We start from the raw sequence: 17,982 nt of genomic DNA on the forward strand, positions 1-17,982 counted from the left end.
AGTGACATTATTGCACAGATGAGTAATTTTTTAAAATGTCATGCCATTTACAATCTGGCCCCCTTTTTGGGGAACCTAACCCTAAAACAACTCTAAAATCCTTCTGTCAGCAAAAATGTGCAAAGATCATGTCTGCCAGTATTGCTGCATGCATGCGGAGGAAGGCAATAATGGGCTATGGCATTGTTTAATGCCTTCAGCGAAGATTAATTGAGCCACTTTAAAGATTATGTTGTGTGCTTCTGAGAAAGAGAATGCTGCTGACATTTTGAGTGCAGATTTTTACTTGCGAGGAAGCATGAAAAAAATACACCTTGCAATGCAGTAGTGAGGATTAAAGCTTTAAAGGCAGAGCAAAACAAAAAACACTAATCCAGAAAGAATGGATTATCAAATCTTATTACAACACAGTTTTTATAAATGGAATACTCAATTCTTATAGTGGAATCTCAGGTCAAAAGTGCCATCCAACGATCATTTTCTAATATTCACTTGTCATCCATGAAAGCGCTGTACTTACCCAGCTAACAGGGAAAGTTCACAAAACTTGTAAAGATCAAATTTTGGCAAGGTTCTCTCAAAGTTATAGGAACAAAAGTTCTTCAGTAACATTAATAGAACATTCGTTCAAAGTTAACTGGTCTTTAATAATGTTCTCCAAACATTTGCACAAAAAAAAAAATATTTGAAATGTTTTAGTTGGATGTTCTTCTAACTATTTTTAAATTTTAGAATGCTTATGGAACATTCAAAAGTAAAAATGTTTTTAAAACATTTAAAAAACTGGAACTCGTTCAGTTTCGAATGTTCAGAGAACATTCAGAAATACATTTTCATAGCTTAATGAGAAGCTTCTGGGCAACTGAACCATCACTACATCTGTTTTTCTTTTGAAAATGACCTCAGATAACATTATTGTTGTAACATTGTTGCAGTGTTTGTCTTTTGTTCTTATGTAATTTGCTTTGCTATCAATAACTTATTCATATCAATATTTTATGACAATTGTCAATTGTCCTGCCGGTCAGTGCTTTCTGTCTTGTGTTGTTTTGATGTCAAAATCAGGATGCATGTTGGCACTTTAAGTTTATTTGATTCACAGGATAGGCCTAGTGTGTGTGTATAGAACAAACTGCCACCTATCAGCAAAGCCAAAATGAGACCAAAAGTGAAAAAACACATCAGTCATTAAAAATCACTAAAGGCAAACATAGAAGAGAAATCTTGGACTTTTCAGACTCATTGCAGTTGAAAGAGTGAAATGAAGCGATTTGCCTTCACTGCAGCGTATCAGTTGCAGAAGTGACACTGTGCTGCAGAGCTGCATGGGATATGCTGAGAGCAGGGGAAAAACTGCCCCCTTTCCTGATCTGTGCCATACAACATCACCTATAAACTTTGATATTTCTTTCTATGAGATAAGGTGGAGTAATCCAGAGTCAATGTGTCTCTTATGTCATTTCCTGGCTCATAGAGTATAATGCATGGTGCTGGCAAGACGGTTTGATTCCCGACTCCGAGGAATGTGAGAACAGTGAACATATACAAAAAAAAAAAAAAATCTGTCTGCATGTTGTATGTCAAGTATGTTGCTTGCCTGCAGCATATGTTCTTTCATATGAATCAGGTGTCACATGGATGAATTGAAACTACAGCTAGTGACAATATAGACATGGTCAAAAATGACCACTTGAAACCCCCTGTGGGGCTTTCAGGGTTGAGTTACACTATATGCTGACATATTCACACAGATAAACAATGTCAAGTGTGCTCGGTCAATTGTCCTGTCAGTCAGTGCTTTTTATGTCACATCGTTTTGGTGTCAATATCAGGTGCATGTTTCTTACATTATATTTGGTCTATAATGATGCCCTATGTCAAAAGCTGTATTAAATATCACAATACACACTTAAAAATGGTTTCTATCCATGGTGCTTGTTAATTTGAACTGGTTGCTTGCATTTGGGAAACAGATTCCATTACTTACTATTCTGCCATCAGCAAAGAAATAATATGATTTTCCCTGATGAAATTGAATCCTTGCTGCAAATTAAGGTGTAGCGAATCATTTATTTCAGGTGAAGCCAAAACAAGCTCTCAAAAAGTAGGATCTATTCTGAAAGAAAAACGGATCTAAATAAATATGTAAATAAAAATTTAGTTGAAAAGTTTTCATTAATGTTTTATTTACAGCATTTTATGGTAAAAAAAAAAAACATAGTGTTGGCTACACTGCTACAGTTGGTTACAGTGTTGATATCACTTGTTGGGAAAGAGGCAATTTAGGTTTTTATAAAGAACCATTTATTAATTTTAACAAATTCATTTATTTTTAAATCGGCTCTGCATGAATGATTAAATTATTCACTCATAAAGTGAGTGGCTGAATACTAGCATAGGGTACTATTTCTGCAACAAAATAGAAACAATACTATAGTGTGCTAGTCCACAATCAGCCAGTCACTCGTTTTGTTCATAAATGAGCTTTTGAAACAAATCGAATGAGTGAATGATTCAATAACCAAATCATAAAGACTTGGGCTGGGTCCAAAATCACAGACTTTCTTAAGTATAGGTATTTATTTTGAACAAGTAATTTGAGACCACTAAAAAAGTATGTTATTTGCATAGTATGAAAGTAGTATGAATGAAATTCAAACATTCAACATTTGCCATGTTGCCATAATGTGACCTACCAGCATCAGTTGCCTTCATTCATAAATCCTCTCTCATGGCCTCATGGGATAGAAAAGAGTACATTGTATTTGTGCGTTCAAGTCTTTCCAGGGAAGTTACAAGTTTGAAAGTCCTAGTTTATTGTAAATAAATTGTTTGAGGTTTGCATCATTTTCATTATGGAATAGACTATAGGCTAAATAAGTCTATATCTTGCATATTTTCAAGCAATGAATTTCTTCATTCTTTTTTATTTTTTATTAATATGATAAATATTTGAAGTCTTGAATTGTGGTCTGAGGATTTTTGGTTGCAGTGATCATGCAAATTAGGCTACATCAATTAAAGGGTATCCCTTAGACACCAATAGTTCACCAATAGTTCTCGTTATTCTTAACACATGGTGATTTAATGTCTTTTTTATTTGTTTATTTTTAAAAAAAGATGCCATGAAAAAGTCTACTAGCCTACATTTGTTTTAAAAACATATATTGCGTTAATTTTCAACTGGAATTTGAATGAAATTTAATGAAATTCCGAACGTGCATTTACTGACAAGCTTGATAGACTTGGCGTATTCATCTCGCTCCCTCCCTCCCTCCCTCCCTCCCTCCCTCCCTCTCTCTCTCCCTCTCTCTCTCTCTCTCTCTCTCTCTCTCTCTCTCTCTCTCTCTCTCTCTACAGAGGGAAGACGCATCCTGTAATCAGGTCACACTTCATGTAGTCTCAGCATCCGTCTCTCGTCCTTTAAAACAGAGGAATCAAGACATCAGGCAAAATGGTGTGTCTGAATGATCTGGGATGTCTTCTCGTCCCGTTGCTGATGCTCGTACGGGTTTCCGTGCAGGTGGACGTTAAGAGCGGGAAAGAAGCGGAGAAAACGGGGAATTTCATGGAAGATGAACAGTGGCTGTCCACCATTTCCCAGTACAGTCGCAAGATCAAGCACTGGAACCGCTTCAGAGATGTGAGTTATCTTTAAGACGGTGAATGGTCTCATTATATGACTCTCTCTGCTTTAGCTCGTATCAATATCGATGGTTTAGATTTGTCAGGGTTAGGAATGCTGGACATTCCCTTAGAAAACATTAGTCCTTAAACATTCCCTAAGAAATCGATGTTCTTTTGAAAGCAGTTGCATTTAAGATGATGAAAAGATCTTGGGATACAATAGGTTGTATGTTAAATGTAGTAAAGGAAGACTTTAGACAAATCTTTGGATGTTTTGCATAGCAAGGTAAAATGCTCTGAAGACGCTCAAATCTTCAAACCCTTATAGCCTAAATTGGTAACAATGTACCATCTGTTGTTGTTTGTTTAATTGACAATATTAGTATAAAACAGATTGCATAGAGCGTCTTTCATTGCCCAGCCTGTGGATGTGATGTAATAATAGGCAACTTTAATAATTGATTAGGACTTCACATGTAGGCTATTCAGAGGGAGATTTATGGATTGATCAATCTTGGAAAGGTTATGTTGTAGCATGTGTCACTGTACAGGTATGTTATTTGATCCTGTATTTAATGGTATTTCTTTATGAATAGGTATAAAAATGGTTAAAAAAAATCAATGATTATAATGAATGTGCAACACTATCAGAATTAGATAAAGTGATGATTGATATTAGGACTTGTTTATTCATAGCTGGCGGCGGGTGACCTATCGTTCTTTAGTTATTTTCTGTTGAGTTCTGCTCCAAATGAAACATTAAACCGGCCAGCAGAATCTGTGATTTATCTCCATCAGTGTTTGGCTGGCAGCTATTTTTACCCTTCTAGAACTGGATTAAGTGTATAATTCCTTAAATGATTATGTGGAAAAACATATAAGGGAACCAGGAATTTATCAAAATACGGGAATGAAAAGATTAAGTGTGAATTAGACCGGGATTATAAATAGATGGACACAGCATTTCTACATCAGTGGCTTACATTCAAACTAGGCCCTGCAGCAGACTCTGTATTCTCCAATCAATGTATATTGATCACACCATCTCACATGAATAGCAGAGGAGCGATGTTTGTCCGACACATGCAGCGGTTGTTTTGGTGGGAGAAAAGAAAGCCAAAAGAGCTTTTAGGGGAAACAACTCAGCCTTTTTACTGTCTCTGGCTTAACCATCAAATTAAAATGCAGGTTGTTCCTTCTGTTGAACTGCACTGAATAGAACTGGCCCATGACATGCTGTCAGCTGTTTTATTTGGGTTGTCATGTCATTGCACAGGGGAGTCCCTTATAGTGAATATTTAATACAAGCATTTTTCCCCTTTAACTTTCAATTTTTGCAAGATATGACAGAGGCAGGACCCATTGAACAATAAGATACATCAGAAGATGCACATAGGTGCTACAGAGGTTGAAGGTTTAGCATAGACCACACAATTGTAGCACAAGTATAAAACATTACAATCTCTGAAAACAACCACCAGAAGTGCAGTTCGTCACTTAAACAGGCATGTGACTGACAAAGGCATAATAAATTTATAAGCCATTGTCAGATTTAATCAGCGTGATTTACTGCAATGTCAGAACCAGAACAGTGGATGTTTCTTAGTTCAGATGACATATTCCGGTGAAAAATCTTATGTTAGTCATACTTCCAAAAAGAATAATCTGTGATTCTGAATGCTAGTATCCACACCGGCGCAGTGACTGACAGCCTCACAGTCTCCTCAAACATTGTGTCAAATCCACACTGTGCGTGTCGAGGGTGTTGAATTACTAAGTTGATAATTCCGCAAATGACTGCAATTGCAGATTTGGAACAGAGATGGCGACAAAGAGGAAAAATGCCAGACTGCAGCTTTAACAAGAAATGCTTTAAGACAAACATTTTCTTTATGTGCAAATATGGCAGACTGCAGGAACATGGATTAACACCTCAGGATTAGCATTAAGTCAATTTTGTATATTATATATAAATGTTTTGTTGCGCGTTTCTGAAAAAAAATATATATAAATACCGACCGATATCGGAATATCGGATTTTAAAACCAACAAATATTTGTATTAGTATCGGCCATATATATTATATACCGTCAACCAAATCACAATCCCAACAACATCCATCCGTTTTGGTTGAGCACTCAAAAAAATACTGCTTAATTTTTGCCGAAAGATGAAAATAAGCAAATTTTACCACTCGCTAAGCTGAGAAATGGATAGGTGAGGCAACTGCATAGGAATATGATTGTTGTGCTTGTTTGTTGGGCTGCACAATTTGGCCCAAAATTTTGTTTTTATATATCGATATGACTCATAATAATTATGATTTTTATTACTAAATACATTTTTTAAACATAATATTACTACTGTAATAACACACACAACAAATTATCACTTCACACAAAATGTCGAACTGTACACCCCTGATTAGAATCAATATCAAAATGCATTTATGAATGGTTTTATATGATAGTAAACACATGCTATTACTTGAAAGCATATAAAAAAATTGAGATAGCAAGGATTCGCACCAGAGATAGCGACAGGCCCTTTGACACAGTTCAGTACCTTTTTAACAGTCACTTGTTATCTTTGATCAGAGACAGAGATGGAACTGATGTAGATTCTGCAAGTTAATCTCTCTCTGAACTCGGCTTATTTCATTTTTAAAGTGTTGCTTGTGACAAAGGCAAATAATCCAAATTGATGTTGGCTTTCAAAGTCCTTTGAGGTTCACACAGCAGAATAATGATATAACTCACGCGAACGCTGATGAAAGCAGCAGAACATGAAAAGCCCATGACATTAATATTTCATATACATTTTGCATTCCATTTGTGTGTTTTTTTTTAGATACTATGAGATTATTGTAATAAGATATTACTGAGTATTTCCTCCCCTTTAAAAAATAAAATAAAATTTCACATGCCATTGCAACCACACAGGCCTATGGTGAAAAACTACCAGACTATGAATAATAATGATATTATGATATTACCAACTTACATATAACATTGGTAAGTTAGCTAAAAGTATAAAGCCAAGTTAAACAGTTAATTACCTTAATTACCCTGTCAAACTTGATTTTACCAGATGGTAAAAAGTTCATTTGTCACTCATTTGACTTATATTTAAGGGCTCGAACTATGGTTATTATATAGTCTTATTTCATGATATGAGTAATTTTAATTCACGATTACACAATAAATATAAAAATAAAGTTATTTTTGTTATTTTATTTTATATTTGTTATTGTTATTGGTAAGAAGGACAAAGATGCAAGTAACAAACAATAGGACAAATACAATAAAACAAAGATACAAATGAAATAAACTGTGTTTTTTTAAGTTTTTCAGGTAGAGTAGGTCTATTTAATGGTAGCATTCAAGTAAGAAATAATACAGAAATTGACTAAAGTAATCAAAATGTAAAAAGAAAGCACTGCACAGTCTTCACTATGAATTAAATACACACTGATTCTTATTAAAGCTTCTAAAGTTATTCAGTCAAGAGCAGGAAGTGATTTTTTTATATTGATTGATTGATAAAAAAATTGATACACATCGGATTTCGTTTCGTTTTCGATACACATCGGACATTGGATTTCGTTCGTTGTTTACATTCAAAGTTATAACTGACTGCTTTTACGTGAATATTCGCCAAGGTGGGCTTTTTGACATTATTGTGTGTGTATTTGACCTTTGAAGTCTGATAAGTTTCAAAAGAGATCTGTATTCGAAATCACATGCTGTCTGAGAGGCAGCTTTCTGTGCACACGCTTCTGGGTTGGGTGTGTGATCACTCGTGAGTACTGCATTGAGACACTGGTTGACATTGACATCTGAAAACATCCTGTCTATGGAGAATAGTTAGTGCAAAGAAACATACAGCTCATTATAATTTGCTCCCATCTGGAAATCTTAATGAAGTATATTTCAGATTCTCATTTCAGATTCTCATTTAATTGAGTGAAGTCCATTTAAAAAGTCACTCAACATAAAAGTTTTCATTTGATTGACTGATTTATAATTCTTGATACTTTTGAGACATTCCAAAGTATAATACTTCAAGTTCTTTTCACATTGAGTTATTCACTTAAATAAATAAATAAATAAATTAGCAGTAGCGGCATTAGATTACATTACAATCTGATTAACTCTGACTGCTGACATAGAATCAGTACCACATTTGTCATGCTCTCTTATCTATTTCCATACAAGTGGAAAATTAAATCGTATTTCATGCTCAGTATTTAAGACCAAATATACTGCAACAATGTAATAGACTGCACAGTTTAAAATGACAAATCCCCGTTGGAAACAATTATATTCACCATTGCCTTTGCCACATTAATTTTGAAGTGAGCGATATATCAGATTTTTCCAACATTATGGTCTACATATAATCAAGATATGATAAAGAATAATTCAAGAGAGTAAAAGAAGAAAGAAAAATGATAATGGATCAATTCAGTGCACATTTGCTAGTGACATGTTCAGATTCATTATCTGTTAACACTATTAGAGTTGCTGAGAGTAAATGGCTCTGATTGCACCCCACACACATCAACTGTTAAATAGAGAAACCGGGAGTGAATCTGTTATCTATTCTACTGAAAGTAAACAACCATATGGAAAACACACTCTTTCTCCCTTAACAATGTAGAAGAAGCTCATTAAAAATCTGTGCTTTCCCTCATTCCAGAACACCGTGTCTGTTTGCACCTGTTATTCCACCACTACATTTTTAATGAGGAAAAATGTTCCAAGCCTACACTGAAAATGGTTTTCCATATAACCATTCTTTGCCATTTCATTTAGAGTGCACTTTTTTCATTCAAGGTGGGTGGAGGAAGCCGGTTCTTGGCGATTGCTTTAGATGTGTCTTTTTCTTAATTTGTGAAATTCTCTCTGTGGATTAAATGTTGAATTCATTAGTTTCTTTTTTAGACAGAACCCTGTCGAAGGCTTCGTTTTGCACCGCTAAGCAAGTTTGTGTTTGTCGCTGATGAACGTAGTTTCAAATGCATCGATATTTGGCTGTCAAATTGTCAGTGAGTGACTAGCCGAATGGATGTGCATCTGCAGAGATGCAGGCCCATCACAGCTCCAGTCCATCAAGATTCCTCTTGGTGGTGGGAATGTCCTCACAACTGCCAGAGATAGCATATGGTCCATAATTACAGATAATGCAGTTTAAGATGATACACCCAAATACCCCATTAAACTCTCAGCCATGATAAATCAGCATTCAGTGCTCTCAAATGCAAAACATTACGCTTTTTTTTTGGAACTCAGTCGATGCATGTTTATGCACATCTGTTTGTCACTCTCAGCCCGAATTGAGACTCAACTGGCTGGATTGTCCGAGGAGGGGGTCGCGGGCTTGTGAGACAGGGGAAATTGAGTGCGGTAGAATGGCTGTTGAGAAAAGCGAGTGAGGGCATTGCAGCAGAGCGTCTTGGCTATAGACCAGGAGTGTAGGTGGGCTTTCATTGAGTGGTGAGAAACTGGCCTTTCATCATTCTGCTGCTGGGGTCTGGGCCTTTCTTGCTGAATTAGATTTTTTATCTGTAAAGTGCAGGTGCCGTGAGTGGCATATATACCCCGGCTAATTTGGTCCAGTTTGATGCATGAAATGAGTTTTATAGCTCTTTTAAGATGTCCTTTTCCTTCCAATATGTGCAAAGGAACGAGTGCTATCTTACATTTCTGTCACTCTCTTGGCTGTTTCCTGCTGCCCCTGGGAGTTTGGGTACCCTGTGTTCTCTGAAGATCAAGCTGACTTACTAAAACCACAGAATTCTAAAAGGCTTTTGTTCTGGGCATCCAGTTACAAATACAACAATGACAGTGTTGTTTTTGCCTCCTAAAAGACTGCTCATCATTGATGAAGGTGGCATTTATTTGAAATGTTGTTGTTTTTTAAATGTCCAATTTAAGTGACTTGTTTTAAACCCCATTTAAATTAATTTTGCCTCCATCTGTAATGTTGCCTGTATTCCCCTATAACCCCCAGCATTTGAGTCCTTCACACTGTGAAAATGCATACTCTATATTATAAAAAAATTGTGAAAAATTGTTTTATAATAAAATTGTGACAACAGATTACAAGCAATATTATTAATTAAATTTAACAAATTAGAACTATTCAAATTAATTCCTTAAAAGTTAACCATTTAAAATGAGTAAAATTTACACCAAAAATATCTGAATAACAGATAGACGTCAAAGATGAATGAAGAACTCTTTATTTTATATTGCCAATATTGAAGACACCCGATGTTAAAAAGCAGAATCACTGAAGGAGAAAAACATAATTTTAAGTCACCATTGTGGTGATCAATGTTTGTTTTAGTTGGGCTCTTGACCCTTAAGTCATTCAGTTTAAGTTTTGTTTGGCTGATATACCGGAGTTATAACAGTCAAATAAACAAATAGAAAAGGTTATCTCATGGTGTTGGTTATAGTTTAACATAATATATTTTTTTTCACATCTTTTACGCATTACAATTTTAATTATTACTCAATTCTAATTTGTTCAATTTAATTAATAATATTGCTTGTAATCTGTTGCCACAATTGTATTGCTTAGATATAGCATTTTCATTTTTATAGTGCATTTCTTCCTTTCTCAAGCAGAGGAAGCCTTATTGACTGCTTCTCGGTTTGCTCATTTAAAGGCAGCACTTGCTTGTGCTGTTTTGTTCTCCCTCACTTTCAGAGCTGTCAGTTGGTTCCTTAGAATCGGTTGGAGTGTTATTGACGCTGAAGAGGCCAGAAGATTGAACTTTACTGACTGAAGCAGTTTTTCTGGGCAGATTGGAGATAATTTGACACTCTAATTTGCATTGAGAAAAATCTAAATTTTCGTCTAATGTGTGTTATATAATTTCTGCACTGTTTATCTGCTATTGGTCTGACTACCAAACAGTATTTCTGCCTCAAACTATTAAAACATGTAATTTAATACAACAGCTCCAGTCCTCTATTTTGACTTTCCAAGTGCCATTACAAAAGTAGTAATATATAGACCAACTTCTTATGAGTTCATCCATGCACTCATAAGATGACATTCAAAATCAAAGACTGGAATTAGATGTTCTACAAATACATTCAGCTCAATAGAACACCAAGGATGATACTTATAACTATATTCACCCTATTTTGCAAAGGCCCATTCATACCAAGGATGATCACCATGACTAAATATTTTTAATAATCGTTCTAATCAGAATTCCCCCAGCTTTGTGGAGCTTAAGCTTTTAATGCATCAGACAAAATAACTGAAGAGTATGCATATAATAATCATAATGTAATCATGAATCGATGTGAACGCTAATATAGTTGTTGTTGTAATTATCTTAATAGCTACCATTGCCTTTACTCCAGTAGTGTAGAGTACCTGAAAACCATACTTAAGTAAAAGTAGAGATGCCTTACAGCAAAAAAATGACTCAATTAAAGTTACCTATTCCAATACCACATTTTTAAAAGTCTGCACCGGTTAAAGATTTGTAAAATATCTACACCAGATGTGAGCGGCGCGATGTGACAAAAGACAATAAAACCCATTATAATCAGTGGTGTTCTAACCTCTTACAATAACAAAGGCGTAGATTGATGACGCAGTGAATAAGTGGAATATATGGAACTGTCGATGGATCTAATAATGTTTATGGGAAATAATGTTTATGGATGACTGAATACATTCATGTTATAAGACAGAAATCAGCGTCACATGCGAGTCCCATGAATATAAAGGAATGAGGACATTTTATTCTACTGAACTACCTGCAAGTGCTGAATTACTACTCAAACTGGTCAGTTTATGTAACAAAGTAAAATTGTGAGGTAAAGCAGCGCTGTTTCACTTGGTCTACACTATCATACAAAACTGCATTTGAGTGTGTTGAAAGTTATAATGTTATTCTATGTGTTCAAGCTCTGTCAAGTCGAAGTTTGTCATGTACGCTGAGCTCTACTGTGCCAAAAAATTATACTGTGCCATTGACAGGTTTTTTTTGTCAATGGCGCAGTGTATTTCAGTTGCCTCAAAATAGGTGATAAAGTAAAAATAAACACGCCAACAATGCGCACAAATAGGTGCAAATGCATTTGCTGTTTAAAAAATGTGTTGGATGTGAAAAAGATAACTTTTTTATAAGAATGTTTGGCTGAAACTAGCAAACAACACTTGCGTCGAGTCTGGCGCCGCATTGCGCCAGGTGTTTAGGGCCTATAGTGTTTGAGTATCTGATTTTAACAGTACTTAATTTTAGTCAGAATGTAGGCTAAAATATGCATTCTTTATTTTCTAAAATAAATAAAAAAAGGTTAAATTAAATTAAGCTTAAGCTGAAGCTTAATTATTTATTTATGATTTATTTTTTATTTTATTTAATAAATTAAGCTGAAGGGCTCAAAAAAAATTTAATTGAAATAGTCAAAGCCTACTTGCACTGGACATGCTGGTTTCGGCCTCATCACCAGCTGCAGCTTTTGTAGCAGAAATAAACTGATGCACAAAAAGTTTGGTCCCATTCAAAATGTAATGAGCAATTGCATTAATCATTACAATATAAATCTGAGTAAAGAGTACATATACTTATTTAAAAATGTTGTCAAAGTAATTACAATACAAAGCTAATTACATTTTCTCAAATACTTTACATACTTTACTCAATATTATCTTCTTGTTTATTGAACTGTTGTATAATACTTGAGCACTTCATGTTCCAACCTGGGGCACAAGTTGGCAAACTATGATTTATCATGATAAATTATGTGTAAATTCAATTGCTGAAGTTGTTAAAATTATAATGTGATCTCATTGTCCATCTGTGTGTTATCCATTATAGAGTATTACAGTGCTGCAGATCTGTTGGGCATTTGTGCTAGATGGATCTCTTCATCTGTTTACAATGAGTCAGGCGTCACAAAGTCAAGTTGTTAAATGTCTCGTGCATCAAAGTGCACATGGTAACCTCTTATGTGTCTCAAAAAAGACAGCTGTAATAAAAGTCACCATGAAGCATTCACCCTCAGTTATATGTTTTCACTTAAATGCATGAGTCAGTGACAAATACTCTTAGGGCATTCTCACTGAGAAATCAGCACTCTCTTTGGAGTTCTTTCCTGGAGGATACAGCAAACCTTACAGAATGGCAGGCCAGAGTTTTGGAAATGTGGAAAGCAAGGATGTTCACAGTCAAAGGAGGAGGGGTGGAGGAGGAGGGGGGAGCTGTTAGCGAAGCTTTTGATGTTCCTATGTTCCTGTGTGTGGTTAATCTGAAAAGCCCAGTCGGAAAAGGCCCTATGCATAAATCAAGTGGGAGGCTTGTACTTGCCTGTCAGCTATAGCCATGGTGTGACAGTGAAAACATAGTTTGGAAGCTTCCGATATAATACAGTATCTGTTTTTGCCTTGATTTTTTTTAGCTTGTGGAACATGACCGATTAGATTCAGAGTCAAAGGAATAGATGTGTGGGCCCTCAGCTTCATTCTCTGCCTGGGGTGTTTATGAACCGTAAGGAGCCTGCGTGATTGCCAGCAACACTTGGATATGATGAATATGTGGGTGTGAGGACATTGTGAGGTCATTACCACCAGGGTCCATCCGGCTTTAATCAATTATGGAAGGCTGCTTTTCTGTGAGCCTCCAACAATGAGTAATTTTGAGCATGCCAAACTTGTCAAAGCAAATCTCTAGTATGCGTGGTGGAAACAGAAAAGGCTAAATAGAGACAGCCAAACTTGAATCCCCTTAAGGTTACAAGGCATGACATGAAATTAAAGAGACAACAAGGTGAGAGGTCACACGCTGAAAGCTGGTTGCCTGGCAAAATAGTGACAAGGGCTGGCTCCTAAAATGAAATATAGCAGAATGACTTTTTCAATCACATGATGAAGATTGTTGTTCAGTAGTGCTTCAGCTCATTGAGTGTATAATTTATTACTTATTATTACATCATGTAATATTTATTCTGTTTGCCGTGGGACTCAAAAGACATTTTCTCCGGATAGTCCTATGCTATGACTAACAACAGAACCATAAAATGCACCGAAAATGTAACATAAATTCACACAACTAATACATTTTATTTGTGCACAGTAATCCAGATCTTTATAATCCGTACAATTGTGAGGAACAGACCCAAATTCGAGCCTTTATTCTGCAATCTTCATCTCTATTCTCAGCAGCGACATTAAACGTCAAATCCCTCATTATCACTATCCCCCCCGGACAGCACGTCAAATACGCATTAAACTTGCTAGTTGTCTAGTAGACTATATTGAGTCATTACGTCACATCTGTACACATAAAGAAGAGTCTCGGCTTGGAGACTATATTGCGTGTTATGGTGTTGGAGGTGGAGATTTATATCCTTTTCTCACAGCACTTGATATAATTAAACTTATTAATTTGATGGCGGATCCAGAAGGGTATAAACGAAAATCCCCAGTGACAACAGATTCACCCGCTGTAAAAAACAAGGATAAGTATCTGAAGGGCTTTAAATGTAGTCATGCAATGCTGATGTTGTTTACATTAACAATTTTAGAACAAAGTATAATTTGCACGGTTTGACATGATATTATAATCGATCATTAGATTTAATCAGCGCGATTTACTGCAATGCTTTTTTTCAGTTAGTTGGTCAGAACAAAAGTTGATGTTAGCTGTTTAGATGACATTTTAGGGTGAAAATTCTTATGTTGGCCACACAGAAAGTTTCCAAAAAGTGGAACATGTGGTTGCGAATGACAGTATCCACATCAGTGCGGTGACTGACAGCTGCACATTCTCCTCAAAACATTGGATTCATCTGTGCTGTGCCATGCCGAGGTACAACTCATGTAAAGTTGATAATTCCGCCAATTACTACAATTGCAGATTTTGAACTGAGATGGCGACAAAGACTTTATAAATTACAGCTTTAATAAATTACGCATTTTCTTTATAATGGTTTGCTGTTTGATAACACTTGTGGATAATATTAAATGCATGATCAATAAGGTGCATACTGAATTCGATCTTTTAACATCATCACTGTAATAGTACTTGGTAAAAGCTAATTAAAATAACAATCGGACAGGTGGGCGTTCATTTAAGGTTGACATCATATGAAAAAAATTAATTGAAAGGTAAATACGTTAGAATTATGTTCCCTGATGCCTTTGTGCCGTGTTTCTGTCGCAAATGTGTTCTTAGCTGCTGCAACAATAGTGCATATTATGGCGTGTAACTGTCAAGTATGAGTGAAAGACAGATCCAGTTCATCCGCCAACTGCTGCTTGAACACGCACGCACACACACGCACGTGTGTATCACTTTTTGTCTTCTTCTCATGTGCCAATCAAATGCTTGTATGTCATACAAACATGCAGAGGTGTTATCAGGGCCTCCAAATCAAAGATGAATTTACAGAGAGCTTTTTTCAGACATCCCCGATAGCATTTCAGACATATGAGGAATAAAAGAGCTGTCAGTCAACACAGGAGGGGTTGATGCGTTCAGTGGTGTTTTTGATGAGACCAAGTTCCTCTGAGGGATAGTCCTGGCAGCCAAGGCAGGCCAAAGATGAGCTGACTCCGGATACAGGAGAGGCTCATCTGTGGAGGACTGCTTCCCAGTCTAGAAGTGCTGTGGATGTCTTCGAAGACAGCAAATTGTTGGGTTTACGCATCCACATGTGGTCAAATTTTGGATGACATTTGAGCTGTTAATATAATGATTCATTATATTAACATTAACATGTCCTTCGTTAAGGAAAGTATGTAATTTCCCCCTCTGTATACTCTTCCCTTCTTCTTCCATTCGATAGTGAGACAGATAGCCTCGCCACAAACGCAAAACCATCGATTGAGTCACTGTTACTTATTGTTTCAAAATTTTTCAAATATTGCCAGTGGGTGGAGTCAGGCTCTGACCAAGGGTTTAGTTACCCTTTAAGCTAGAAGAATTCTCAGGTTTTTTAAGATTTTAAGAAATCTTGATGATGGTGATGTGTTGTGATGATGGTCATATAAAATTAGATGACGATGATATGCTGTGGCAATATTTATGTTAGCCGTGGCAATATTTCTCTGCTCTAATTCATCCTTGCATCCTTTCAGCGAGGGGGAACACATTGATGTGACAGAGACTTTTCCACATACTTCACACTCACTGAGTGTTCCACTCTCTTCTCTCAAAAGTGCACTTCTAAAGAATTTAGGGTTGTGTTTGAACGAGTGGTTCCTCCAATTTGCATAAACTAAAGATAAAAAATATGTTCAATTGGTTTTACCACTCTTAGATGTTTACTGATTATGGACATCTAATGTCTCAGTACACCGCACAGTATTTCCTATGCCTAGTTTTCAGCCAAAACAGACTTAAATTATTAAATAGATTTAACCATAATGTATTTCATCAAAAACCCTATTAAATAATTGTGTAACTTCTGTTTAATGAAAATGCCGTTTTTTAATAGTCTAGTCTACACTTCAGAAGTGATATAGTGTATGTATTGCCACTTGACATTTGAACATTTGCTACAGTACAGAAAAGTTGAATTTATTGTGATGTTTTAGCTGACAAAGCCAAATTTAATCAATATGCCATTTAACCTCCTGTTACACCTACAACTGCAAAGAAAAATGACTGCTGATGACAAGCTTGTGAACTTTACAAAAAAGGTTGTTATTATTATTAGTCAGTGTGTTGAAAGTGTTATGAGCACCATGCGTATAATTATCTTAAAGCAACTGCCTCTTTTAAAAGGACACATGTGGGGATATCATGGAATATCACTGCAAATAAATGGGTTTTTTTTTAGCAGTTGGAGTCTTTTTTTCTTGATAGTTGCTCCTTAGAGATGCATCGCTCTCCTCTAACTGTCTCCTTCTCTTTTGTCTTTGATTCATCCTTCTCACATTTCACCAGGAAGTGGAGGTCAGTAGTGCTGTATCATGACTTTGCTTGTGTTTGATGTCTCTTATAAATTGCTTAATCTAATATTCCCCATCAAAGCTGTAACCTACTTTTTATGCAGTCTAAGTTGCTTTTGCATTTTTGCTTGACAATTCATTCAAGCTTTCACCTTTTTTTAAATCTTGTTCCATCCCTCCTTTTTCCATTAGTGCTTTTCCACTGCTTTTCACAAGTAAAACATCTTAGTATTGTACGTTTAAGTTTGGTTAATGATAGATACACAGTGATAGAATTATTATTTTTGAATAAAAAAGGCTCAACGTTTATTTTATGCAGCACATTTGACTGTTTGATTTCTTTGTTTCTGTCAGGATGATTACATCAGATCATGGGATGAAAATCAAGGCTCAAATGAAAGTAAGTCATATTTAATATTACTAATAGCATCACATTATTACATTTTATGATGCAGTCTTTTAGCCATTCAATTTGAGTGCCCACATCACATGACGTGCCAAACAATGGCCTAGTTTATTTTTAATTAAGTGGAGCTTAATTTTACATTATGGTTCAATGTTCAGGCTAGATTTGCATTCATAGCATTTATTCATAGGGATTAATGCTAGTTTTATGTTTTGTTTCTGTGTAAATAAAGTATGTTTTCATGATGCTCTGCATGCGTCTTGAGGAGAGAAGTCTAATCAACAATTCAGAATGCAAATATATGTAAGAGAGTATTCAATATGCAAATATTATATTGATGTCATCGCTGTTAGATTTTGACTAGATTTGAACACTTGGCAAATTTCAGCAATTGCGAGTTTATTTAAAATTTGTTTTGTTTGAAAAAATCTAAATTGTCTCGAATTGTCTTGAGTTTGATTTCAGACTGCATTTTTAGCTCTTTGGTTTGAAATAATTCAGTTTTTTATATGTAATATTTCATGTTTTAAAACAAATCCCTAACATTGTCGTGAAACCATTGTAATTATTATTCAATGGTGCGGTTAGTCTTGACTGTATACTTTGCGTATGTTTGTCACAGCAGACAGCCCCATGCTTTTCTTCCCGGCTGCCAAACACTAATTGCTTACACAAGAGATGAGGTCATCTCCTCGTTGTGCTGACACATTTGAACATTATGTCTTTATTTTTTAGTTGAAGCGAAGTCCTTAGAATGTCCTTTAGCAAATATCTCAGGATGTAATTAATGGATAATTGCTAGTTCCACAGAAGACCCAGTAATAGTCCCGGAGGCTTGATTTAGCACTGACTGACACTGGCTTTGTTCCTTCAAAGCACAAATCCACTTAAGCTTCATATGTCCAAGAACAGAGGTCCATGAACCCGATGGTCCATTTTTTGAGTTGACACTAAAGCTACTTGTGAAGCCGTCACTACACCCACTTCACATCTTTTGTTTGAAACTCGTTAATTGA

The 17,982-nt window shown here is 35.7% G+C and overlaps 1 protein-coding gene across 1 annotated transcript in view; it reads left to right on the forward strand.

Moving 5' to 3' along the window:
• The first annotated feature begins 3,366 nt into the window (after positions 1-3,366).
• Positions 3,367-17,982, forward strand: part of spock2 (SPARC (osteonectin), cwcv and kazal like domains proteoglycan 2) — a 30,127-nt gene continuing 15,511 nt past the window's right edge. The window contains exons 1-2 of the mRNA XM_089117096.1: positions 3,367-3,643; positions 16,915-16,960. Of these exons, the coding sequence (XP_088973222.1) occupies positions 3,455-3,643; positions 16,915-16,960 (235 nt within the window). The 5' untranslated portion in view covers positions 3,367-3,454. The remainder of the gene's footprint in view (positions 3,644-16,914; positions 16,961-17,982) is intronic.

The sequence above is a fragment of the Pimephales promelas genome, chromosome 11 (assembly GCF_988280905.1).
Source record: "Pimephales promelas chromosome 11, fPimPro1.hap1.1, whole genome shotgun sequence".
NCBI lineage: Eukaryota > Metazoa > Chordata > Actinopteri > Cypriniformes > Leuciscidae > Pimephales > Pimephales promelas.